The 25765-nt window shown below is 53.0% G+C and overlaps 10 protein-coding genes across 10 annotated transcripts; 5 read left to right on the forward strand and 5 right to left on the reverse strand. All coding sequences in view use genetic code 12, as the record gives it.

The window, feature by feature from the left end:
* Positions 1–37: 37 nt before the first annotated feature.
* Positions 38–1342, reverse strand: DIURU_005449 (uncharacterized protein; the record flags this gene model as incomplete). Its single annotated transcript, XM_034158432.1, has 1 exon — positions 38–1342. One exon carries the CDS (start codon positions 1340–1342, stop codon positions 38–40), a length of 1305 nt encoding a protein of 434 aa, XP_034009678.1.
* Positions 1343–1466: 124 nt separating this feature from the next.
* On the reverse strand, positions 1467–1985 carry DIURU_005450 (YqaE/Pmp3 family membrane protein; the record flags this gene model as incomplete). Its single annotated transcript, XM_034158434.1, has 1 exon — positions 1467–1985. One exon carries the CDS (start codon positions 1983–1985, stop codon positions 1467–1469), a length of 519 nt encoding a protein of 172 aa, XP_034009679.1.
* A 572-nt stretch (positions 1986–2557) lies between these two features.
* Positions 2558–3196, forward strand: HPT1 (hypoxanthine phosphoribosyltransferase; the record flags this gene model as incomplete). The annotated part of the gene is made up of 1 exon (XM_034158435.1): positions 2558–3196. One exon carries the CDS (start codon positions 2558–2560, stop codon positions 3194–3196), a length of 639 nt encoding a protein of 212 aa, XP_034009680.1.
* A 47-nt stretch (positions 3197–3243) lies between these two features.
* DIURU_005452 (polyubiquitin-binding protein) lies at positions 3244–4308 on the reverse strand (the record flags this gene model as incomplete). The annotated part of the gene is made up of 1 exon (XM_034158436.1): positions 3244–4308. The coding sequence occupies one exon, from the start codon at positions 4306–4308 to the stop codon at positions 3244–3246; it is 1065 nt and encodes a 354-aa protein (XP_034009681.1).
* A 579-nt stretch (positions 4309–4887) lies between these two features.
* GSH2 (glutathione synthase) lies at positions 4888–6354 on the forward strand (the record flags this gene model as incomplete). The annotated part of the gene is made up of 1 exon (XM_034158437.1): positions 4888–6354. One exon carries the CDS (start codon positions 4888–4890, stop codon positions 6352–6354), a length of 1467 nt encoding a protein of 488 aa, XP_034009682.1.
* A 1033-nt stretch (positions 6355–7387) lies between these two features.
* Positions 7388–11731, reverse strand: SNQ2 (ATP-binding cassette transporter; the record flags this gene model as incomplete). The annotated part of the gene is made up of 1 exon (XM_034158438.1): positions 7388–11731. One exon carries the CDS (start codon positions 11729–11731, stop codon positions 7388–7390), a length of 4344 nt encoding a protein of 1447 aa, XP_034009683.1.
* A 1211-nt stretch (positions 11732–12942) lies between these two features.
* DIURU_005455 (uncharacterized protein) lies at positions 12943–13728 on the reverse strand (the record flags this gene model as incomplete). The annotated part of the gene is made up of 1 exon (XM_034158439.1): positions 12943–13728. The coding sequence occupies one exon, from the start codon at positions 13726–13728 to the stop codon at positions 12943–12945; it is 786 nt and encodes a 261-aa protein (XP_034009684.1).
* A 1537-nt stretch (positions 13729–15265) lies between these two features.
* DIURU_005456 (uncharacterized protein) lies at positions 15266–18229 on the forward strand (the record flags this gene model as incomplete). The annotated part of the gene is made up of 1 exon (XM_034158440.1): positions 15266–18229. One exon carries the CDS (start codon positions 15266–15268, stop codon positions 18227–18229), a length of 2964 nt encoding a protein of 987 aa, XP_034009685.1.
* An 820-nt stretch (positions 18230–19049) lies between these two features.
* KIP2 (Kip2p) lies at positions 19050–20849 on the forward strand (the record flags this gene model as incomplete). Its single annotated transcript, XM_034158441.1, has 1 exon — positions 19050–20849. The coding sequence occupies one exon, from the start codon at positions 19050–19052 to the stop codon at positions 20847–20849; it is 1800 nt and encodes a 599-aa protein (XP_034009686.1).
* A 623-nt stretch (positions 20850–21472) lies between these two features.
* On the forward strand, positions 21473–25177 carry IST2 (Ist2p; the record flags this gene model as incomplete). The annotated part of the gene is made up of 1 exon (XM_034158442.1): positions 21473–25177. One exon carries the CDS (start codon positions 21473–21475, stop codon positions 25175–25177), a length of 3705 nt encoding a protein of 1234 aa, XP_034009687.1.
* Between the last annotated feature and the right edge of the window lie 588 nt (positions 25178–25765).

The raw sequence follows: 25765 nt of genomic DNA on the forward strand, positions 1-25765 counted from the left end.
TACCCCTCAAACCTCGAGCGATGGCTAATGGGTGCGTCTAAGCAGTGGCGGCGGCATCATTGCTGGTGACGACGCCATCGTCAAGATTAAGCCCTAGAAACTGCGCCACCGCCGCGTTGGTGGCGTGGCGGTTGTCCAAGTACATATGGTGACCGCCGTCAATCTCTTTGTATTGAGCGTCACCGCCAGCCTGGACAATCTCGTTGACTAAGTGTTCGCCGCCACGTCTGTTCATCCAGTCCTTAGTGCCGTACATCACTAAGGTGGGGGTATGGTTGCGGGCCAAAGCCCGCGGCAACTCTCGCTGGCAGAGCGGTAGATAGGCAAGGATGTTAGCGTTGACGAGTTTCGTAATTGCTCGCTCCCCCAGCCCCAGGTACTGGTAGAAGATCGCGAACGAGTAGGCGTGGAGGGTGTGGATGACCTCGGGCGGGTTGTGGGCGAACCGTTGGTACGTCCACAATGAGAGCATTTTGGAGGATAATGGTCCGCAGTAGTTAAGAAGCCCCACTGGCGACAAGTGGTGGCGCCAAATGGTGCGTACAATCACATGGTTGGGGAAGCTGGGACCGCCGACCCGCTGCCAGAGCTGTTGTCGCTCGTCCTCGGTGCCTACCACCTCTTCGAGAGGGTCGTTGCCTCTGCTTTCGGGGTGCGCGCCGACACTTCCGGCGCCGTCAATGTCGTTACCGTCGATGAGACTGAAGGCACTATCTTCGGTGCCCATAGGGCTTAAAAGCACGAGCTTGGTAACGATATCAGTGCCGTATTCCAAGTAGTAGCAGGCGGCGAGGTACCCGCCCATGGAGTGGCCGACAAGGTCGAATTGAGCGATATTGTGAGTGCGTCGCCACGTCTCGAGATGGTCGATAAACCACCGTTCGACCGCCTTCACCTGGGCAATTCGGTCGCTAATCTTCTCTTTATCATCTAGTAACGAATCGGGGAACTTCGGCCGGCTCAGGTTGCCGAACCCGGGCCAGTCGATCGCGTGCACCACCACTCCCGGCACCGCCCACGCCGCCAAGTTGCCACCAAAGTAGCCCATGGCCGCCATGTACCCGTGCACCACCACCACGTGCCGTTCTACGGGATATCTGTCGTCGAATACCCGGCACTCATGGAATATGACTCCCGGGGCCACTTCGGTGTCGATAAGGTCCCACTGCGGTCCCGCAGCCGCCGGCATGGCGTCCAGCAAGAGCTGCCGCTCGAGGTCGGTGATCCTCGCTCGAGCGGCCACGTAGCGGGGGTCGGAGACTAATTGCGGGGTGGTGGGGTGCTGGAGAGCCCGGCTGGCGTGCCACCAGTCGCTGAACGATTCGGACCACGAGATAGTCATCTGTGCGGATCGACCTTTCCCTTTAGCGTTTGCTAACTAATGCGGTTAATTACACAAATGTCGAGATCAGTTTTCGATTCAACTACATCTACATATCAAATGAGAGCAGCAGACTTCCCCTGCTTTATCGCCGGCTGGAGTCCTCGTAGCTGGGTGGATCGCCACTGGCACCTTTATTAATGGAGCCGTAGTTATCGACCCGCGTGCGAGGCAGGGGCGACCGGAGCGGCACCAGCGGGTCATTGGCTACCGGCGCCTGTGGTTGCTGAGGTAGCTGGGGGGTGGGAGCGTCCACGGCCACCTGGTGGTGGCTTCTAATCGAGTACGGTGGCTGGGGCTGTGGCTGGGGCTGGTCGGTGTAGACGATCACCGCCTCGCCCGGACCGTGGGGGAGCGACCGCGGCGTCTGGTGCTCCAAGTCCAGTCTATAGATGTAGTAGACACGTGTCTCTTCGTAGGGAGGGTACTTGGCAATGATGTACCACAGGTGGATCAACCCCGGGAAGTAGCCGAGGCAGAAGAGGATCACGTTGATAAGCAGGTCTTGCGAGCAGAACCCTCGGCGGATCCACACGGGGAGGGGTGGAAAGAGCACCAGCAAGCACACGAGAAAGATGTCACTGACACATCCAGACGAACACATGGGCAATGGTGCAGGTTTGTGGGGGGTGGAGCCAAAAGTCGAACGAGGGACAATCAAATCTATTGCCACTGGTAAGGTGCGTGACCCCTGTATGGAGGAGCCTGAGGCAACACCGGCCCCCGATAACGCTCAATTAAAATTGCAAGAAAGTAGTTGAGTTAATGGGTATGTTAGAGGTTTGAGACAATTGTTAATTGATAGGTAAAAATTGTATTTAGTAGTTTTGAACTTAGGTTTCCTGATATACCTCTCGAGACGTGGCCTAAGCAAGGATAACGGTTAACGCACAATCGTGTCATTGCGCGCTTATGTCAGCACGACCCCCCGACTGATATCGATTAATCTATAGAAAACAGTACCACCATCCAGCTAAACCATCAATACCCATTACTGCAAAAATTTTGTAGATTATGTCGGACATATATCAGCACCTACACCGCCGCTTCCCCGCCGGCTAGCCCGCCACAATCGCCCTGCATGACGTCGCCGTTCGCAAAGCTCATCGCATCGCTATCTGTGCCAGGGCCCAGGAATTTTTACACTCGCTTACCACCAAGCCCGCCCTGCCAAACATGAGCGCCGCCGACGACAAAATGTACATCTCCTACAACAACATCCACCAGTTGTGTCAGGAGGCTGCCGACACCATCAAGGAGTTCAACCCTGACCTCATCATCGCCATTGGGGGTGGTGGGTTCATCCCCGCGAGAATGTTGAGAACTTTCCTCAGACAACCCGGCCAACCCAACATCCGGATCATGGCCATCATCCTCTCGTTGTACGAAGAAGTTGCCGGCTCGTCGGTGGAGACCGTCGGCACCGAGGTCGTCAGAACCCAGTGGATCGACTACCACCAATCCAACATCGACTTGGTGGGCAAGAACGTGTTGATCATCGACGAAGTCGACGACACCAGAACCACCTTGCACTACGCCGTCTCCGAGCTCAAGAAGGACGTCGCCGAGCAGGCCGCGGCCAAGGGTGCCGACCCCAACGACACCAAGTTCGGGATCTTTGTCCTCCACGACAAGCAAAAGCCCAAGCGCGCCGACTTGCCCAAGGAAATCATGGACAGCACCTACTTTGCCGCCCGCAAGGTGCCCGACGTGTGGATCGCCTACCCCTGGGAACTGAAGGACATTGTTTACCACACTAAGCGGGCGATCGAACAAGGCAACGACGTGTTCTTGCCCTCGACCACCCCCGAGTAAGTTATACAGTTGTTTTTTTGTCGCATAGTAATATAGTATTACCTCATTTAATCGATCTCAATGTATTCTGGCGGCAGCTTTTGTGCCTTGGGCAGTGGCAAGTTGTCGTTCTGACCCTTGCGTTTGCGGCTCTGGCGAAGCAGCTGGCCACTGCCTTCGAACCGCCGCGTCGCCTGGGGTTGTTCGTCGTCAGTGGGCGACGGCGTCGGGAGCACCACGGGGAACCCAAAGAATAATTGGTTGGGAGGAAGGTCAAGCGGCACTGCTGGGGCATCGGGGTCCAAGTCGTCCACCAGCACCTTCTTACCTTGGTTAGGGTCCACAGCTTTACCGGAAAGCTTTTGTCCTGACCCCAGGAACTTATTACCGTTAGACACCAAGTTAGCGTAGTTAATCAGCTTGGCCATGGTGGCGGCCCCCGCCCCGCGGTTCACTTTAGACGGGTCAATGGGGGCTGGGGTTGCCAGCTTCGATACCAGCGTCAGCTTATAGTCGGGTTCCACGTAACCCACGGGAGGGGCAAAGTCAGTCTCCAAATCGGTTTCCACCACACAAATCCCGTGACTCGACTCATCGGGTTTCACTTCAAGCACTTTTATACCGTAGCTCTGGTCGTTATAGTTGATTTCAATGACATCATTCACCGTCAATGTGGAGAACTTACGCAACACGTTTTCCAACACCGCCTTGGGGTCACTGATGTCCAAAAAGTCCACCAGCTGGGGTTCAATCTTGACGAACCGCCCTAGCGGCAAGTCGCAGTTGGCAATCTTCACGATTTGACCGGGGTTAAGTCCCAATGTTTCCATCATCCACTGAGGAATGTAGGCTCGCCCTTCCTCGGCAACGAATTCAAGCACCCCCAGATGGGTGCGGGTATTTGTAGCTTCGTTGGTCAATTCGAAAAGCATGGGGTACCGGATGTGGAGCATCGTCAACTTGTTCAACGCCAGCGACGGCAAGAAGATCTTGCCACCGAAGTTGGCGTCATCCTTACGAATGCCGTCTCCCATCATCAGCACGGGGTAGCATCGAAAGTGCTCCTCGAACTTATTTGAGGCAGCGGGGATGCCAAAGCCGCCGCCAAACACGCCACCAAATCCAGAGAACATTGGGTGGGGCGTAGGGTATGTATGTGTAGATGCGTAGAGTGGATGTGGTCTGCGGGTGCGAGTGGCGAGTGGCAATAAGTGAGGTACATGGAACAAAGTATAGGGACAGTACTTGACAATTTTACCCAGAATTAATTGAGTAGATAGTAATAGTAATGATAAAAAAACCACAATTTATCATGGACTATCATGTAACACTGATCGAGCAGATTTTAATGTTCTTTATTAGCGTGCGGATCCATCCACGATGTACGTAATGGGAAGTCTGTCTCTATTTGTCATCATTAGAAACAATTGATGTTACCAATGAAATGAAGGTAAAAGCACCACTAGTTCGTTTGTGATTGACTTATTACACCGGGCTTGATCGACTTCTCGTAGTATGTCAGTAAGCAAAGAGCCCATCATGATAAATAGACTAAATTCAAAGGTAATTCTAAAACATACCAGCAGAACGAGCATTTCTACACCTCTGACCCACCAGCTTCATAAATAGCTGTCAATTCCTCTACTATCGTTAATTCCATCGACGACTGCGCTTCACGTGACATTGACTCCACACTTCACCGGGACGCCACCATGACAAACCCTCCCTTTCCAACGCTCTCCCAACAGAACCGTGACTTGTTGGTCGAGGCGCTCCTCCAATGGTCGCTTGGTAATGGGCTCACAATGTATCCTCCAGGATACGAGTCGCTCCACGTCGTTGCTAACGCCCCAGTGACATTGTTCCCTACTCCCATCCCCAAACTGGCGTTCAACGCCGCCATTGCCGTCCAACAACCATTTAATCAAGTTTATGCTAATGTGGTGCTGAAAAAGCAGTGGCTTGTCGACGTGATCAAAGTGTTAGGCGCCCACGACCCTGAGTTCACTGGAAGACTCTTTGAGACTTACCAAAAGTCGTTGGTGGACGGCAAACCCGTGCAGCGAGTGTCGCTTGGGTTGTTCCGTCTGGACTATATGGTCGACACTGAGACCAATTCCATCAAGCAAATTGAGTTTAATACGGTGCTGGTGCTGTTTGGTGGGTTGTCAACGAAAGTGGGTCAGTTGCACAATTACCTTAATTCGCAAGGGTTTTACGATGACAACTACTCCTATGAATACTACAATAAGGATGTGATTCCCGTACTGCCGTCGACGGTCGAGTTAGCTCGCGGGTTAGCCAAAGCCAACGAGAAGTACGGTGAGCTTACGAAACCTGATAACGAAACGGTGGTGTTATTTGTCGTCCAACCCAATGAACGTAACTGCTTTGACCAACGCCACGTTGAATACGCTCTCTTGAACGAGTTTGGAGTGAAGCTGGTCAGAGTGACGTTTAACGAGCTTGCCACTAAGACTTCGGTGCGTGAAGACAGATTATATGTCAAGCTGACAATGGACCAAGTGTCGGTGGTGTACTATCGTTCAGGGTACGGGCCCGAGGAATACGGGTCGGAAATTGAATGGGAAGGTAGACTTAAAGCGGAAAAGACGCTTGCGATCAAGTGCCCTTCGATCTTGACTCAGTTGTCGGGGGCTAAGAAAGTACAACAGGAACTCACTAACCCTGAGATTCTTGCCAAATTTATCGAAGATTCAGAGGCAATTGAAAAAGTGCAACTGACTTTCGTTAACATTTATCCCATGGACGATTCTGAGGCAGGGTTGAAGGCTCGTGAATGGGCTCAAGACTCGCAGCAGTGTCTCAAATTTGTGCTCAAGCCGCAAAGAGAAGGCGGTGGCAACAACGTCTACAAGGAAGATATCCCTAAGTTTTTAGAGAAGTTACCGAAAGAGGAGTGGGAGGCTTACATTTTGATGGAGTTGATCAACCCTCAGCAGCACCCGAACCTGGTTATCCGCAACTCTGAGGTGTTCTCTGAGACGATTCTACTGGAGTTGGGTATCTTTGGCACGGTGTTGTTCAACGAGGAGGATGGTGATATTTATCACAACGAGGGCGCGGGTTTCCTTTTACGGCTGAAGTTCTCGTCGTCAAACGAAGGCGGTGTCGCTGCGGGCTTTGGCTGCGTCGACACTGTTTGTTTGACTGAGTAGACGTCGGCTGCCCACAACGCGCCTCCGACAGCATTAGAGAACATAAATAGACACGACACTATCGGCATAAACTCGAGCACTTGTGCCACTAACCCATACGCCATCAATTGACCGAAAGAGACTTCTACTTTGGTCATGGTGGGATCCATTTGGTGCCACATGGTGAGGGCCCGCTTGGCTTTGTTAGGAGCCGAAACAAGTAACGCTAAGTAGACGCCAACGATGGGGATTAGACTGAGGATCCAGATCCCAATACTTTGGCTGGTGGCATAGGGCGTCCACGGCACTTTTGGGGAGTTGTAAGGCGGCTGTCCATAGTATTGAAGCCAATATTGGCGGTACACTTTACGCTGAATAGGGGGCATGATGTAGGCTGTGACCACATAGCCAATGAGCCACTTGCCGTATGAGATTGAGTTGAATAACGCCGAAATGACACCTAAAGGGCCATGGAGGATGGAATAGAAGAGCACTTTGAGAGGGTAGAGTATAGTGAATACCGCCACGTACACGGCAATTGAAATGACTATTGTTAGTGGTAGCACTCGGGCGGCAAACATGGTAAGAAGAGAGGGATGAGCCAAGCAATGGAGAACGCCGTATACGGGGTACAAGGCTGCAATCATCATGGCGGGGTTAATGGTATTGTGGTTGTGGTGGTTTTGATCTGCGAAAAAAGAAAAACAGACGGACGCATCTGGAGATTGATCCAAATCGGGAAAGTCTCCGATGTTTGAAAAGAACGGGTGGTCTGTGTACAAATGCGAGTTTTTCTTGTGGACCGGTGAAAACCTCCCCACCGCGCCTAACTTCATTGCTCTTACTTTGGGGTGGATTATGCGCTTAAACATTGCTGACACAGAAACCCTTATGGTCCTGGTCCCCAATATTTGTTGGGATCATGCAATTGCGAGCATGACAGTGAGTGCAAGCAAAGTTTGCGGCCAATCTATTTTGTAGTAGCTCATTAGTATATCTTATTAGTTAGGTATCAAGTATATAAAGTGGTTAACATTGAAAAGCAATGAAATGATTACTTCTTCTTCCACACGTGCACCCGGAATACCCAGTACAACACCATGGCCAAGAACATGTTGAAGAAGGTGTAGACGAAGAAGAACCCGATGTTTCTTGGGTAGTCGTGGAAGTAGATCTTGGAGTTGGCCATGTAAGCGTTGGCGGTACTGTACTGGCAGTAGTTGCACATGTCGGTGGCAGACTCGTCCTTGATGTAGCCGCCAACAGCGTCAAGGTACAGCTTCATGTACTCGCCACAGGTTTGACCAGAGGGAGGGGTAAAGTGGGCCATTTCCTTGTCAGCACAAACAATCTTGCGCCCATGCAACATCGACAGGACCAAGTTACCAACGTAGTAGGTGTAAGGCGTGGTACGGTACATGAATTTCCAGAAACCAGGCATCAAATTGTAAGGCTGGACAATACCGGAGAAGGCAACAACGAACGAGTAAAGGAAACCAACAAGCACCCCGGCCACTTCCAAGTCAGCGGAGAAGTACAAGATCATGAGGGCGAAGGAGACGGCGAAGGTTTGACAGAAGAACCCGTAGCTCAACCAGAACAACCCGGCGTGAGACGCGTTAGTGGGAGCCTTAGTGGCGAAGTAGAACCCAATAAAGTAGCAAAGACCACCCAACCATAAGTAAGGCAATTCACACACGGCTTGAGTCCAGATCATGTTGGCCCAGTGGTAAGTTCTCAGCTTACGTTCACGAACTTCGTACAACTCACGACCAGCAATGGCTTTACCTTGAATCATGTTGACAATGGGAGCAACAACCACAAGCGACAAGAAGGCAGCGAACAACCCGTTTTGAGCACCACCCATGGTGTAGGGCAAGTTCCAGAACGAGAACCCAATGAACAAACCAGAAGCGACTTGCATACCAAACTTGGAAATGGCGTATTCGGGGTCTCTCCACAAGGTGATCCACGTCCGACTCAAGACAATCCAGAACTGTTGCATGAAGTTAACAGCGTAGGTTTGCTTCAATTCCTTAGCGTCATGTTCGTCAAGCGGCGGCTGGTTCGAGTATTCCGACACCAATTGATCCAAAAGATTTTCTTCCTTGGCTTTCAACGTCGAGTTGTTCCACACTTCGTGCCAGTCAGCATCCTGGGAGGCGGTGGAACCAGCACCAATCACTTCCAACATGTATTCAGCGGGGTTTTCACTGGGGTCACACTTGCGGCCACCGTTTTCCTCGAAGTATTCGATCATAGTCAGCGAGTTCTTACCAATGTCACCAAAGTACACCATTTGCCCACCCTTTCTCAACAACAACAACCGGTCGAAGGCTTCAAACAACGTAGCCGAAGGCTGGTGAATGGTACACAAGATGGATTGCCCGGCAGCAGCCAAGTCCTGAAGCATCTTAACAATAGCCCAAGCCGATTGCGAGTCGAGACCGGAAGTAGGTTCGTCCAAGAAAAGAAGCAAAGACGGCTTCGCCACAAGCTCGACCGCAATGGAAAGCTTCTTTCTTTGTTCGACGTTAAGACCAGAACCAGACACACCGACGACGGCGTCGGCGTAACCACGCATCAGCAACACATCGATGATCTTTTCACAGTATTCCCTCTTTTCGTCATCAGGGACCCGAGGCGATCTCCGCAAGCGAGCAGCAAAGTAGAGAGCTTCACGAACAGTAGTTTCGGGCACGTGGATATCCTGTTGCAACACGTAACCGGTACGACGAGAGAACGAGGCGTCCAAAGGTTGACCGTTGACCAACATGTCACCAGTGACAACCCCCATGTCGTTACGACCAGCCAACGTGTTTAACAAGGTAGTCTTACCGGCACCCGATTCACCCATAAGCGCGGTAAGCGTACCGGGCTTGCAGAAACCAAAAACGTTGTCCAAAAGCTTACGCTTGCCACCATCGTAGGGAATGACGTAGTCGATGTTTTTCCAAGCAAACAAGTCCTTCAGCTTCAAGTCCTGAAACAAAGCGTCAGGGGGAGTCAGCGGTTCACGGTCGGCGTCGAAAGTCAGGGCAACAGCGTCGAGGGCCAGTTCTTCGTCGGAAGGGGACTTTTTCTGCTCTTCAGCGAGGACAACAGCATCGGGGACCTTACCACGCAAGAAAATAAGTCTGTCGGTACCACCCTTAATCGGCTTGAGGATTTCCACACCAGCACAAGTGACAAAGATGTTGAAGCAGATGTAAGCAAACATGAACCCGAAGTTACGCCACACATGGCCGTAGGAGTACTCGTAAGTGATCTTCAAGTAGTTGTCACCCGATACCCACGTTTGACCTTCAACCGAACCCTGGAAGGCACACGCTTGGGTACCTTGTTGCAAGTTTTCGTAGCCGGGACCGTGAGGTACAAGATAGTTACCGACACACTCCATTTTCCGTCCGTGGAACTCAGTAGCAATCATAGACTCGAACGCATATAGAATGGGGTTGACGTACGATATCCATTTGAACCACACCTTCATGTCGGGACGCTGAATCATATAGGATGAGTACAACAACGTCACGAGAATGAAGAAACCGGCGATACCCTGAGCCATGGAGATGGCGTTGGAGATGGCAGAGATACCTCGGAACAACGAAAGCATGGCGTACTGTAGCAAGTAAAGGAACAACAAGTTGATGAAGAACGGTCCGGCCTCACGTTTCATGTTGGTCAAGAAGTAGAGCACAATCAAGAACGTGATGGAGTTAGCAGCGACAACGGGGATGGCAGAAATGTACTGGCCAATGGCGTCGGCCAGCGCATGGTACAACAGATAGTTTTTATGCTTGAAGATGATGGGACGGTTGTTAAAGGCGGCGGTGACTTCGGCCAAACCCATAAGCGACACGTACAAAGCAGCGAAGAAAAGCACACCACCACGGGAGAACGCCCCGGTGACGTCGTCTTTCAAGTTATAGTAAAGCGAACCGGAGACCAAACCCTGGACAATACCGGCGACGACCAAAGTAGCAGGATACTGGATGTCACCAATGATAAGCTGGAAGGCCCGCTTAGTGCACAACGCCACTTGCGGCCAGTAGCCGATGGTGTAGCGCGAGTTCTTGCGGTGGTGCTTCAGCTTTTCCTGGAACAACGATCTTTGGAGCATTTCCTTGGTCTGGGTGGGGTCGATGGTGTTGTTGGCCTGGTCAATCTCGGCGATGAACGCAGCGTACTCGGGCGAGCGTTGCCAGTAAGCTTCCATTTCTTCGGCGGTTTCGGGGATGCGGTGGGAGACGGTCTCGTCCTTGTACCGACCAAGGGGGTCAGTGACGGCAGTCAAGTATTCGGCGGTGGTCTGACGGGGAGGACACTTGTACCCCATCTTCTCGAAGTAGGCCTTGGCCTCGGTGGTGGGGCCCCAGTACACTTGATGGCCGTCGTATAACACGGTGACGGTGTCAAATTGCTCGTACAACGACTGACCGGCCTGGTAGGCGGTGACGAAGGCGGTGGTTCTCAACAAGTTGGTGCACGAGCGGATGGTCTTACCGAATTCGAGGGCCGTCAGGGCATCAAGACCACGGGTGGCGTTATCCCAGCACGATAAAGTGGCCCGGCAGGCCATGGCTTCACCGATAGAGACACGCTTACGCTGACCACCGGACACACCCCGGACGAAATCGTTACCGACCTTGGTCTTGTACACGTGACGCAAACCGAGGACAGTGGCCAAGATCTCCGTCATCCGGTTGATGTACTCCTTGCGAGACACGTTGTTCACTCTCAAGTTGGGGGTCTTGCACGCCACGGCGAACTTGAGCGTTTGTTCGACGGTCAAGTGGGGGAAGTGGACGTCGAGTTCGGCGTCGTAGATAACGTCGGAGCGGAAGTGCTTTCTCATTTCCTTTTGCGGAATGCCGTCGTAGCGGACGTCGCCTTCAAGCTTCTTGTACATGTTCATGTCGGTACCGGAAACCATTTTAAGGAACGAGGTACACCCGGCACCGGGACGACCGATGACAAGCACTGATTCACCCGGTTTGGCGATGGCGTTGACGTTGTGCAAAATCTTTCTCGTGGGGGTTCTGCCGGCTTTGACGGCACGGAAAATCGTCAAGGGAAGCATGATCAAGTCGCCCACGGTGGGCATCACCGTGAACCGTTCGTCGACCCCATGGAGGGTGACATCTCTAACGGTGATACCGTACTGTCTCAGTTCGATGCCCTGGGAGCCCGCCAATTCAACAAACGCCTCCAAGATGGCGTCAAGGTCGAAGTGGTCGGGGTCGTAGTCCAACAGTAGCACTTTCTCGCGGCGGATCAGCTCCTGGCGCTCCCACTCGTCGTCGTCGTCGGGGTCGGACCGCGGCAGCACCTTGCCGTAGTCGACCGCTTGTTCGGCAAGCACCAGTTTCTCCTCGATGGGATCCAGGGGTAGACTCATGGTTGTCGATTTATTAAGTAAGCCATATTATGAGGGGGCCGGCAAGGTTATATAGGGCGCCGCTTGCGGTGCCTATGCTCTCGCCCGTTACGAAAGGATTTGGGTCCAGAATCATGCATGGTACAGGCGGAGATAAACCCACCTTAAGACGTGCAACGTGCGTTTGCGGCTGAATCGTGTGGCTGAGATAAATAAATGTCGGCCTTCAATTGATGCTAGCGGGGGACGAGGGTTCGGGGAGGTGGTGACAGTGGTGAAAGCGACGACGTTTTCCTAATGGTATAGCCCTACTTTTCACCCGGAGGTCAGTTTTCCACGGAAACGGAGACGACGACGGCCGTCGCGGATTGTCGGTGGTGTCGCTCAAATGGGAAGGAGCCCGACGGAGCGTGCGCTGCAGGCTTCGGTCAGTGCTTACGTCAGCGGCAAATTCAGGCTTCGGATCGGAGGGTCGATGCGAAAAAGGGTGCTCTTAAAGAGTACAGACGCTCACGGGTGCCGCCGGTCACATGCAGCGTCCCATCCACCACCTTTTCATCCCCGGGGCTTCACCCGGCTACCCTCCTACGGGCGTCTATTTGGCTCTGAATTTGGCTCAATCCGTTCCGCCGTGGCTGAATCATAATTACAAATCGTAACTACTATGGTTGCTTAAGCCTACCGTTTATCCGTCATCGGTCTTCGTGTTTTGTTTGCTTAACGGGCAGCTGACAATGCGACAATAAGCGGCTCGCTTCCACGACATGAAAAGGGCGATGCCACAAACGGAGAGGCTCTTGATCGCTCGGTATTGGTAATCAATCAGATAACCACCCCGCCCCCCTGAGCCATAACCGTCCTCGGCTCCCGCGGAACCTGAGCGATAACGATTAGTCATAATGGGCGTTTTATCTGGCAAATGCTAAGCCCGTACCCCTCGCCGTCGTTCCTTTTCTGCCCCGCCTAAATTAGCAACCGGTGGTTATTCTACGTCACAATTCCGTCGCTTACGTCACAACCGTAAACACACGGTTTTCGATATCTAAACAACTGCGCCAACGTGCATGCGGCCCGGAAAAAAAAAATGCTAGTAGACCCCCGAGGATCCGCCTCCACCGATCAAATTCCCACGCAAAGCTCAAAGTGCTTTTAACGTTTACTTTTGATTATAATACTAGGAGCCCCTGGAGCGGGGACAGTTTCGTAATGATATTAAAGCTCTATGTATAGTGTTAATAAGGACGAAAGCGTTTCTTTTCCTTTAACGTCTTCACCCGTTCCTGGTCCTCCTTATACTTGCGCAACAAGTCGTTCATCTCCTCCTTCTTTCTCTGTCGCAACTGGAAGCGGTAGAAATCTTCCTTTTCTTTCTTTTTAAGTTTCGCTGCCGCCTTGGTCAGCTCGACCGTCTGCGCCAACTTCTGTTTGCCCAATAACCCCCGTTTAGTCTTGCGGTGCAGCCCCACCACCATGGTGAACCCGTCGTCGTCGACTAACGGTTTCTGTAAGTTTTGCATCAGCTGGCGCTCGGCGCTGCCGAACTCGGCGAGCGCCTCCAGCACTTCGACGGCGAGCTCTTCGGCGTCGCGGTATTTCGCCTGGTATTTCAGGGCGTAATAGTGGGCCATCGCCCCCGCCAGCGGCCACTCAACTTCCCCAACTTTCTTAAGCCCCAGCACCGCCAACTGGCACGCGCTCTTGTCGACGAAGGTGACGATGGCGCTGTTTTTAGGGAGGCGGTACTTTGGCAGATCCACCGAAAGATCGAGGTCGCTGGTCAACCTCAGCATGTTCACCCATACCTCCTGAGGATAATCCAGAAGCACGCTGGGGGTGTATTCTTGGATGGTGGCGCCGATGGCGACCCGTTCGAAAAACTTTTTGACGTCGGCCAACGACGCCGCCGCCGGGAGGTTGACGACGAAGAGCGCCCGCTGGTCCAGACCGTCGTGCCGCTTGTACCACATGTAGTGGCGGGTGTTGTCGAGGGTTACCTCCACCTGGTCAAACCCCTTCATTTAGTTCCGCTAGGGTGTCCGGCCCGCGAGATGAGGCTGCGATAAGCGCGCGCGCACCTCGGCGCGCCCCGGCACTGCCGCTTAGAGAAAGTGTCTGCCCCCCCGGGCCTTCACGGACCTCCATCCGGTACCCCTCATCGCTACCTCGTTACTGCGAGTGAATACGACATGCGAACGTTAATCCGTTGCTCATCGTAGTCGTTAGCCTGAATTATATGTCATTGAAGGCATTGGTTGGAGTAGAGAGGTTTGCGTATCAAGGTAGCCAATTAGGCAATGGTCCCCTGGTGCTGATAGTGGCAAAAGTTGGTCATCACTGTCCTCACCGTGTGAGAAATTATCGCACGCAAACGGACATTCGGCAAATTGTGGGTACGCCGTTGGTTCGGGCTGCATCTGGTGGTTGAGGGCTTAATGGGGGTGAGTGGATTTTGCCGCTTACCTAAGCGACACCGTCCCGCCTAACAATAAACCATAAGTTGCAACCCTAAACTCCGCAAACTAAACGAGGTTATCCCCGTCTCCGAAGTCGCCCCCGACACGGCGTACCACTCATGATTGGCAGCTTATCATTTCCATCACCCTCCGTGTCCGGCTTTCCCGCCATTTTCTTCCAGCCTCGGGTTTTTCACACCGCTTCATGGTGCCTCACTAAAGTTGGCGTGCCGATGCTCTTGATTTGTTCCATCGCCCAATGCATGCCCCACCTTAAACGCAAAGCGGACAGCGTTGATCTGCGTCATGTCGAGTTACTAATTAGCGCCAACGCCACCGGCACGTTAGTAATGGCACACCGCCCATCAGGGGAGGGCCCACCTGGGGCTACCAACGCCACAATATTTCCTCGTCTCACATCAGGACCAAACAACAATACAGCGGTAGCAATCTACGTTTGACAGGTGCAGAAACTTGGCACATTTCGCTTTTGGCATTTACATTCCTAGCAGAGCTTCCTAAACAAACTTTCTACCTTTTCTATCACATTTTTCACACTTCCTATCTCAATAATTTCTGTTTTTTTTTCATTGCTAGCTTTTTGCACAGGCCGCGTATTACCCTGCGTAGCGGACGCCGGAGCCAGAGAGTCCGCAGAACGGATCACAAACAGTTGCTAGCATTTACGGGGAAAGTCCAGAGTAGTGGCTATACTACCCCTTACAGTCTGTCGGTCCTCGGAATATTGAGATTTATCCGAAACCCGATATATTGTTTTCGTCGTCTACGTCATCTTACAAGCGCCTGTCGGCTGTCGTTTCTCCATGTCTACTAATACTCTCTGTTCCTCTGAGCGGGCTCCACAAATCCCCCCGGTCCCGGCCCCAAAAGCGGGACCCTTATCGCAAAATACGATCCACACAAAACACACGCTCGAACCAAACATACGCATTCATGCTCCTCCTGTTACTCCTAGTTACCTATTGCAACCCCTAATTGTTGTTGTCTCCTTCCGTCTCATCTTGCCGTCGCCGTAGTCGCGCACCACACAAATTTTTGTGAGCACCGGTCGCCTGCCCTCACGCCCTCATACCAGCCCTATATGGACGACACCACCCATAGCGTGTTGACCGCGCTTCGGAACACGCTTGACGCGGAGGTCAGGGTGCGCCAGGACGCCGAGTCCCAGCTCCGGGTGTTCGAGCAAACCCCCGACTTCACCACCAACTTGCTCGCCATCATCGGCGAGCCGTCGGTCGACCGGGGCACCCAGATCGCCGCCGCCATCTTCTTCAAAAACCGTGTCGCCCACCACTGGCTTCCCCCCGACAACAAGCCGGCGACTTCGCTGACCATCCCCGTCAGCGAACGGGACCTGGTCAAGAACAAATTGATCACGCTGCTTATCGCTACTTACCAAATTGCCCAGATCCGCTCCCAATTGCTGAGCGCCCTCAACACGATTTTGTCCTACGACAAGTGGGAGCAGATGGGCGACATCATCACCAACCTCATCGGTGACGGCTCCAACACCGACCACGTCTATGTGGGTCTCATCTGCTTGTTTGAGTATACTAAGAACTACCGCTGGGACGGGCTCGAGCTGAGCGGCGGTAATCCCGTGGTCAATGAAATCACGGAAAAGACCTTCCCTTTGCTTGAACAGCTTGTGCCTCGCCTCGTGCTGCTGGACCTGCCCCAGCTGGCGGAGATGTTATACTTGATCCTCAAAATCTTTAAGTTTGTCAGCTGCATGCAATTACCCCCTTACCTTAAAGACTTTTCTAATTTAGGTAAATGGTGTCAGTTACAGATCGATGTCATCAACCACCCGTTACCTCCCTCGGTGCTTGCTGAGGACGTGGAACACCGCTCGCAATTGCCGTGGGTGAAAGCGGTGAAATGGTGTTTCGGTAACTTGCATCGCTTACTCAGTCGTCATGGTGGCGGGTTCTTCACTAAAGACAAGGAAGGCCAGTTCGCCACTTACTTCCTCGAGAACTTTGTCCCGCAAATCTTACAAGCATACTGGAAAATCATCGAGCGGTGGAGTACCAAGGAAGTGTGGCTTCTGGAAGGGGCGTTATACTACCTCATCCTGTTTATCGAACAGTTAGTGCAAACCCCCGCGTGGCTGCTTGTCAGCGACAAGCTTGAAGCGGTGATTAAGCACGTGGTGTTCCCCACTCTTAATGCTTCTGAAGAAACCATTGAGCTCTACGAAGATGATCCTGACGAATATATCCGTCGCTTTTTCGACTTATCAAGAGACGCTAACACTTCCGACGTGGCGCTGATCAACTTAATTTTCCGTATCGCCAACAAGCGGTTTGACGAGACCGGTAACGTCATCATCGGTGCCGTCAACGAAGTGTTGGCTCAGAGGGCTCAGGACCGTCTGCTGCCTGCGATTGCGAAACAAGTGGAAGGGGCGTTGCGCATCCTCAGTACCATCTCCTTCATCATCAGCCACCCCGACTTTGCCTCCCTCAATCAGGTCGACCAAATGTTGACGACGTTTGTCTACCCGGAATTGTCTCAAGAGACCATGGACACTTTCCCTTGGTTGACGGCTAGAGCCTGCGACATGTTGCTGATGTTTGACCACCGCTACGTCAATAAGGAAGTGAGCCAGCAGATCTTCGAAGCCGTGGTCCAGTGCTTCCAACAACAAAAGCAGTTCCCCATCCGCATCACGGCAGTGCCGGCGTTGTGTACCCTTGTGGAAGTGCCGCTGATCGCCGAGCAAGTGGAACCACAAGCACCTCAGCTTATGGAGCTGTTATTGGAGATGTCGAAGAAGTTTGAACTGGAAATCTTAACTACTCCTATGCAAACATTTGTGGAGAAATTCAGCAAAGTGCTTGAGCCTTTCTCTACCCAATTGGCTCAGCAATTGGTGGAGCATTTCGTCACTCTCGCTACTGAACTCGGTGAGAACGGGTACAGTCCCGAACAATCGACCGATTTGGACAAAGAGTACCAGGCGTTGGGGATCTTACTGACCCTCACTACGCTCATCAATACTGTAAGCAATAACCCCTCGTTAGGACGCCAGATGGAGCAAGTGGTCAAGGATATGGTGAAGTTTGTGTTCGACAACGCACTCGTCCTGTTCCTTCCCGAAACCATTGAGATTCTTGATCTGATTCTCTACGCCACCAATGAGATGCTGCCGACGATGTGGGAGCTTTACCGACTGGTGGTGGACGCGTTTGACACTTACGCCTACGAGTACTTTGACCAAATCACCCCGTTCTTCGAAGGGGTGGTCAACTACGGGTTTAAGAGCTTGTCGATTGACTCGCCTCACGTGCAATCCCTCATCAACCTCTGCACGGGCGTGCTTCGCCAGGGCACCGACGGCGTGTTTGCCCACAAAGCATTTGAGATGTTGGAGTTGGTGATCTTGGCGCTTGGCAACAAGATGGCGCCGGTGCTCCCGGCGTTCCTCGAGGAGATCTTTAGCATTTTCATGGACTACGAAGAGCAAAACGCCTTCGACGGCATGATGTTGCACCACTTGCTGATCTTACGGGTGTTGTTTTCTGCCATTTTCGCCGATGCTAACATCGCTCTTAAGTTCATCGAAGACAAACAATTTGTGGCGCTGTTCCTTAACCTTTGGGTGAAGCACCTGGAGGACTTCCAGAGTGTGTATGGGTGCAAGCTCCAGATCTTGGCGGCGTTGCTGATGATGCGTCTGGACCAGTTATCGGTGGTCCCCGTCGACTGCGTGCTGGAGCTCACCGACCTTTTATTCTCGAACTTCGCCGCGTTGCCTGGGGCCATCAAGGCTCGTCAAGAGATCTTGTCTAAGGATGTGCGCGAGTATAACCCTAATGACGACGTCGACGACGAGTACGAGGTTGACGAAGCGGAGATGGAAGCGCTTAAGTTGACGCCCATCGACGAGATCAACGTGTTCACGGTGTTGACGAAAACGATCGACTCTTTACAACAGACAAACGCCCAGCGCTACCAGACGTTGTTTGGCGAGATCGACGACACTCAGCGCGCGCTTTTGCATCAGGTGTACGCCTGGGGCCAGACCCCTACGGCGTAATTGAGGTAAACTTCAATACAGATAGACGGGCGCTACCTACGTACATAGCCACCACCCTCCCATGAATATATAGTCGTAATAGTGGAAGGGAGATTCAGACTATACATTTTTTTGTCAGTTAATAGCAAGACATCTAAGTTGTAATTTATGTAATTTATTGATCATTTTTTATCAGACCACAAAATCAATAATTATGTCACAGCCACAAACGTCTACATAAAGGATGGTAGTAGAGGACGAATTATGTGTTATATTAGATCGAATTATCGCGGTGTTACTGTAATTGATGAGCTCCCCTCATGAATAGGCCCATTTGTAAACTTTATAATTTTGAAATAAAGAAAACTTTGAGCAGCTCTTTCGTTTCCCTTAAAACCGAAAGTACGTTGTGGTAATGTTTTTGTTGCTGTGGCAAGTTGGTATTGGGCTACGGGGGCTCAGCTTACCATTCGTGACCCAAATTACTTGCAGGTGACAGCAGCCGCACACGCAACTGTTATCAATTAGACTGAATGCGGCACAAAACCGCCACTCCCTAAACGTGCTATCGCGATCCCTAATAACGATTAATTACCTACACCAACGCCTGGAGTGATTCCATTTAACCTAATCCCCACCCACGGCATCGCTCTAGATCGCAATGGCATCGCTAGCCACTATCCGGGAGACGAATTTCGCGTCATCAGATCATGCCTTACCCTCGATGCCAATTTGCCCGATTGGGCACAGAAGTAAACAAGTGGAGTTGCCTACGCCAGAAGCCATAAAACCCGCACCCATACCTCACGCTAACCTCGATACCCCTCCGCAATCGCCCCCGATGTCGTCGATGTCCTCGAGAACGACTCCGCGGCGATCCCGCTCGACGTTGGGCCGTCTGATGTCGCTGATGGCGGCCGAGATGAGACCCCCCTCCCAGCAGCTGTCGATATTCAAACAGCCCCAGTTTTCGCTGCCCATGGCCCGACCGCCGCTGAGACTGCTGCTGGGACTGGGGCTGGGCCGCCTGACACCAGTGCCGTTCGTCCCCTATACGGGGTCAATCTCGGTATCGATCCGAGCCAATCCCGATGTCGGTAGTGGTCCTCTGCCGTGGCGGTTAGGGGACGTGCTGATTGTCCACAAAGACGACGGGCAAATGTTCCAGTTTGACCATGTATTCAGCGACTTAAACGTCACCAATCGCCAAGTGTACGTGCGCAGTTGCCAGCCGTTGGTGGAGAAGTTTGTCGCCGATGGCTACAATCTGACGATCTTTGCCTACGGGATGACGGGGCTGGGCAAGACGTGGACGATGAAAGGCGATGCCCAAGATCCCGGGGTGGTACGTTTGGCGGCGGACCACATATTTAACCACATTGAGAACGATACCTCGGGAGCCACCTACGAACTCTGGGCGCTGTACTTTGAGATCTACAACGAACGAGTATTGGACTTGCTTAACCCTGGCCACCACAGCGATCTTCAGATTCGCAGTGACCGCGAATTCGGCAATAAGATTGTTGGTTTGCAAATGCCTCAAATCCACTCACGCGACCAATTGCTTAGGCTTATTGAAAGCGGTGACGTCCACCGCAAAACTGGGTCCACCGATTTTAATGCCCGCCTGCTGAGACTGCACCTGATCCTCCAGCTTCGCCTTAAGACCTGTGACGGATCGGAGCCGCGCTTCACCACATTGACCCTCTGTGACTTGGCGGGACTGGAGAAAGCAGCGTTGCATGCTGAACGCCGCAAGGAAGGACTGTTTATCAACAAGCTGTTGCTTGCATTGGGCACGGTCATCGCCAAGTTGAGCGCCAATCAGGGCGAACACATCAACTACCGTGATTCCAAGCTCACGCGGTTGCTTCAACCGTCGCTCTCGGGGCTGGCCCTCGTGCTGATTTTGTGTACCATCCACTTGGGGCTGCTGACGCCAGGGGTGGTGCTGGAGACCCATAACTCGCTTCGGTTTGCTGCTCGGGCAAAAGCAGTGGAAGTGCAAGTACAACAACAACAGCGTCGTTACTCGTCAGCGGTGGATGCCCAAGTGGTGGAAGAGCTTCGTGCCCAGGTGGAAGCCCAACGACGCGAGATTGAGCAATTGAAGGAGCAGGTCCCCAACCCGTTTATGGCGACAAACTCTCACTCCAGTAGCCCACTTCAGGGAGGTAGCCAGGCCCAACTCGAAGCGGAAAACCGGATTTTGAACGAACGCCTCGAACACTGGATCCGCCTCAACGATACCCGCCAAACGGAAAAGATGCTTTTGAAGAATGAGGCGATCAACGCCATCATTAAGATGGACGATGTCCCCCAAATCGCGATCCAACTGCTTGAAGAGTACGCCCGGCGCGTGCACCACGAGAATGCCGAGAACCAGCTGTACATCTCCCACTTGGAGCTGAGACTCCAGCTGGCGTTGCAATCGCCCCAGGCACTGCTGCCGCTGCTCGAAGCCCGGATCCGCGAACTAGAGGAAGAGAACCAAACCCTCAAAGAGACGATCAAGGACAAGAACTTCATCATCAACACGATGCTGCGGTCGACGAACTTGCGCCTTCTGATGGAGCTGAGAGATAAGGAGAACGTGTCTCCGATCAAGAAGCGGATGCCGTTGGCTCCCACCCGGATATAGTCTGCCTACATATAACGATTAATGTGACCACGACTCTCTGTAGCGACTCATTTTAGAGTACTATTATATACGCTCATAATCCGTTTGCGGAAGTATGGGGATTGTGGCGGTGTCGTTCCACCACGCGTCTACTACGATTTTTTCATTTGCAGCCATCGAGGCAGCGGACCTGCACATGGCCCATAAACCTCGCCCCCTCTCTATCTCAGGGGTATAACGTCATCGCCCGCAAACGGGGTGCGCTGTTTTATCTCGCACGCGACGGCACCCGGCCTTCTTAGAGCAGAAATTCCACTGAGGCGCCCGCTGGCCTCTCGCACGTAGCTACCGCCCCCTTTGGTTTGTTACGAGCCATTGACAACCACCCGATTGTCACTACTACTCACTTCGATTGACGACGTACACTTGCCTGTAATTGCCTATTCTGTAGTTTGTGGCGGTTTCCCCGGCAGCGGCGATGGTTGCCGTATCCTCCGTGTTTCCTAGCGCAAGCCATAGTTTGTTCGGTTGCTTACTCCGGGTGGTGGAATTGGCGCCCGCGCTCGCAACCGGGCATGCGCCGACCTTAGCGGTGAAATATTGCTGGCATTGACACTTCCTCCCTCCTCCCAATTGCCCTCGCCATGAGTACCGCTGCCAGTCACAGCGTCGCCACCGCCGACGCCGACTACGTGCTCAGCGTCAAGTACAACGCCAAGGAGTACGACCGCTTGGTCACCGTCCTCGGCAAGGGCGGCTTCGCCGTCGTCGCCGCCGCCGGCGCTGCCCCTGACCAATTGTTGATCTTCGTCAAACTTGCCGCCCAGGAATTGGACATCCAGGCCCAGAACGACATGGTCAGAGGCTTTGAAGTGGGTGTCACCGCCAAGGACACCACCGACGCCTCCCGGTTGCGCATTATCTACACCTATCTTTCGTCGCCGGAAGCGGTGGGTGGGTTAGCCATTGACCGGGCCCACTACCCCAATTTGTTGGCGGTGTTCCCCGCCACCGACGCCGCCAAGGCCAAGCCGTTGGCGCAGGCGCTCGCTCAGCCGCCAGCGTTGCAAGCGGTGACGGCGACCTACGGCGCCGAGGTGGGGCTCTACTTCGAGTTTGCCAAGTTCTACATCACCTGGTTGGGCTACCTTTCCGTGTTCGGCGCCATTGGCTACTTGTGGCACCGCAAGGTGTTCTCGTTGTCCTACACTTTCATCAACTTGGTGTGGGGGCTCCTCTTCATCACGTTGTGGCGCGCCCGCCAGCAAGGGTTAGTGCTGCAATGGGGCATCCAACACTGCCACCGGGTCGACGACCACCAGCAGCAATTGGCCCGCATCAACACCAACCGGCCCGCGTCGGAAGTGCAAGCGTTTGACGCCAAACGGTTCATCAAGCAGTTGGCGTTCACCCCCGTGGCCTTGGGATTCACCGCGGTGTTGGTCCTGTACCAGTTGTTGTGTTTTGTCATTGAGATCTTCCTTACCCACATCTACGACGGTCCGTTCAAGCTGGTGTTGACCTTCATCCCCACGGTGTTGATCGTGGGGTTCGTGCCGATCTTGCTGGCGGTGTACGACATTGTCCAGCGTAAGTTCATCGACTGGGAAGGCCACGACACCGAAAAGCTGCGGGAAAAGTCTAAAGTGGTCAAGGGGTTTGTCCTCAACTTCTTGACGCTGTACGTGCCCCTCATCATCACCCTGTTCATCTACTTGCCGTTCGCCCACCTTCTTGAGCCCGAGCTCGACGTGTTGAGACTGTACATCGACGGCAAGGTCGACCACAACGCCTTCTACTACCGCTACGTGGCGCTGCTCAAGCTGCTGCGCGACTTCCAGATCAACCAGCACCGTCTCACCAACCAGTTTTTCTTCTACATCGTCACCTCGCAAGTGATCAACCTTGTCACCAAGTACGTCGTCCCCGTGATCATCAACCAAGTGAAGTACAACGTCAACAGCTTCAACCAAGTGGTGGGCAAAAATGACGACCCTCACGACCACGCGTTTTTGCAGCACGTGAGACAATTGGTCACCCTCCCTGAGTTCGATGTCCACACCAACTACCGCGGCCTCGTTACCCAGTACGGCTACCTCATCTTGTTTGGCCCCGTGTGGCCGCTTGCCCCCATCGCCTGTGCCATCTTTAACCTCATCACCTTCCGTCTTGACCTTGCTACCGTCACTCTGGGCAAGTTCAAGCAACCCCCCATCCCCCGCCGGGTGGACCTGATTGCTCCCTGGAACTACGCGTTGTTTGGCCTCACCTGGATCGCGCTGGCGTTGCTGCCGGTGGTCACCGCATTCTACCGCCACGGCACCATTCCCCCCAAGCCCTCCGGCCAGTGGTCGTTGAACAACGCCCTGGTGAACTTGGAGTCGCTGATCAAGATCGTCTTGCTTTTGTTGGTGCTGGAACACGGCTTCCTCATCGCCTACCACTCCCTCAACAAGTTGTTGTCGTTCGTTGACATTGCTCACGACCAAGACTTCATCGACACTGACATCAAGTTGAGACGTGACTTCTACAAGCAGCACTTGGAATCCAAGTTCAAGATCCCCGCCGACAGCCACGCCCCGGTGTGGAAGCAGAGCACGGCGCTGAAGGCATTGGAACAAGGACCGTTGATTGTCAAGACTCAGGGCGAATTGCAAAAGCAGCACAAGGCTCAGCAACAACAAAAGCATCAACAAAAGCATGTTTCTTACGATGACTCGAAGGAAAAGCAACGTCAACAACAGGAACCAGTAGTGGTGGCTCAAGGCTTTAACGCTCGCGAAGCTCAGGCTGATGGCACTTCCACCGTTAAGAACCGCGGCGTCGCCATCGTGGAAGACCCCAACAGCGGTACCCACACCATCACTGAACCGAGTATTGAAGAAGGCTTGCGCAGACGGATGACTAAGGACGACGACATCATCACCAACCCTGACGGTTCTCTCTCTACATTCGACACCAGATCCAAGCACGTGACTGATTTACCCCCGACAAGCAACAACGAACAAGTGATCCCCTCGAAGCAAGACCAGACTCAACCATCGACTCAATCGAAAGCTATTCCTCAACACCGCGAGGCGTTGGTGACTGAGCCCACCCTGAATACCCTGCTGGTGTACTCCGGCACTCCTGTTGACAACGCTGCTAAGCAAGGTGCTGCCTCCCACACTGGCGTCGGGTCTACTAGTGCTCCCACCGGTGCCGCCAACGGCGCTCCCGGTGCTCATGGTACTTCTTCTGGTGCTCACACTTCTGGTTTGTCTAATGTTACCTCTGGTATCCCCGGAACTCCCGTCAATGCTCCCACTGGTTCTCAACCCACTTATGCTCGTGAAGGTATTGATGGCGCTAAGCCCACTGGCTCTGGCACCGCTGGCTCGTCTCTGAAGCAAGTCCCTGCCAACGCTACTTCTAAGCAAGCACCCATCAATGCTACCGGTACTTCCGTGCCCGTTGGTGGCCACTCTGCTGGTTCTGCTGCTGGTTCCTCCAAGCAAACTGCCCCTGGTTCCTCTACTGGTGCTGCTGGCTCGACCGCTGGCTCTGGTCCCACTGCTCGTACCGTAACTGGTGCTTCTGATGCTGGTATTGTTGGTGTCGCTGGTGGTGCCGCTGTGCCTGCCTCTCCTCGCTCATCTGCTGCTTCCAAGGTCGCTTCGGGTTCGTCTCAGGGCTCGCAAATCAAACCCGTGGCTGTCATCACTAAGGACCCTCAGGGCAACCCCACTCTGACTACTCGCGGACTCGAGGAAATCACTGCTGATGGCATCAAAACCATTGTCACCGAACTGACGGTGGCTACTCCCGAAGGTGTCGAAAAGGTTACTCAAGTGGTGAAGGAAATTCCCAAGGACGGCTCTCTTGATGCCACCGGTGCTGCCATTGCCGATAAGGCTAAGGGTTTGCGTGAAACGGTGGCCGATGGCCTGAAGACTACCGTTGTGGAAACCCTCGAACTGGCGACGAAAAAGGTGGAGACCGTGACCCAATCGCACTCGCTTGAAACCGCGCCTAAAAATGCCGACGAATTGGCCCACACCCTGAAGGAAGAGTACGCGCTGTTCATCGAGAAGTCCAAGGAACAAGCTAAGGAAATCGCCACTGCTGTCGAAAACCTGGGCAGCGCCGCCAAGAAAGAGGCCATCGAGTCTACTGCCGCCGGTGGTACTAAAGTGGTGCTGTCCCTGGGTGGTCTGACTACGGCGAAGGCCGCTGAAGGAGGACACCACAACCACCGCCACCATCTTGGCAAGCAAAGCCCCGATAAGCCGCTGCTGGTGAGCCTGGAACAGCTGTCGTCGAAGGCTAAAAAGCTGCTGTCTTTGAAAAAGTTTTTCAACAAGATCTAAAGCTTCCTAATGTGTTTGTAGAAAATGTATGATTAAGTATATTTGAATTATATTATGATTGTAGATAAGGTGTCGATTACATCATCGGACTTAAGCTCCAGGATTTCCCGCACAAGAGCCCAGCAAGTTGAGTGATTGCTCAACAGAGAGAGGCTAAGATGTTGCAAGTGGTATCAGTACAATGGCTGCGTGTTCCTCCTAACAATAGGCTACACTGCGCGAGTGACTCTTATCAAAAGAGGGGAAGAATTGCTTTATCAAACCTCGTATAAAAAGTTGGTTTTAGACAGAAGAACTGCTCCCTGTCTAGATTTGAAGACAGCAATTCTAATAGCAGCGAAATTCATGGCGCTGACTTTCAAGGGTTTGTGGGTCACCCGTGTCGCGTTACACATCCACCACTTCAGGGGTTTGCGTTCGCTGCAATCATTATGCACCGCCCACAATAGCCCCCCCACAATTTAGTCCCAACACGTATATTTGAAGCGAGATAACACAAATACCCCTCTCAGGCCGAAATTGTACTTGCAGGTTCTTTAAAACAGTTTCCAAACTCTCATTAGATAGTAGTGTCTACAGATTTGTTCT

The sequence above is a fragment of the Diutina rugosa genome, assembly GCF_008704595.1.
Source record: "Diutina rugosa strain CBS 613 chromosome Unknown scaffold9_size288278, whole genome shotgun sequence".
Taxonomy (NCBI): domain Eukaryota; kingdom Fungi; phylum Ascomycota; class Pichiomycetes; order Serinales; family Debaryomycetaceae; genus Diutina; species Diutina rugosa.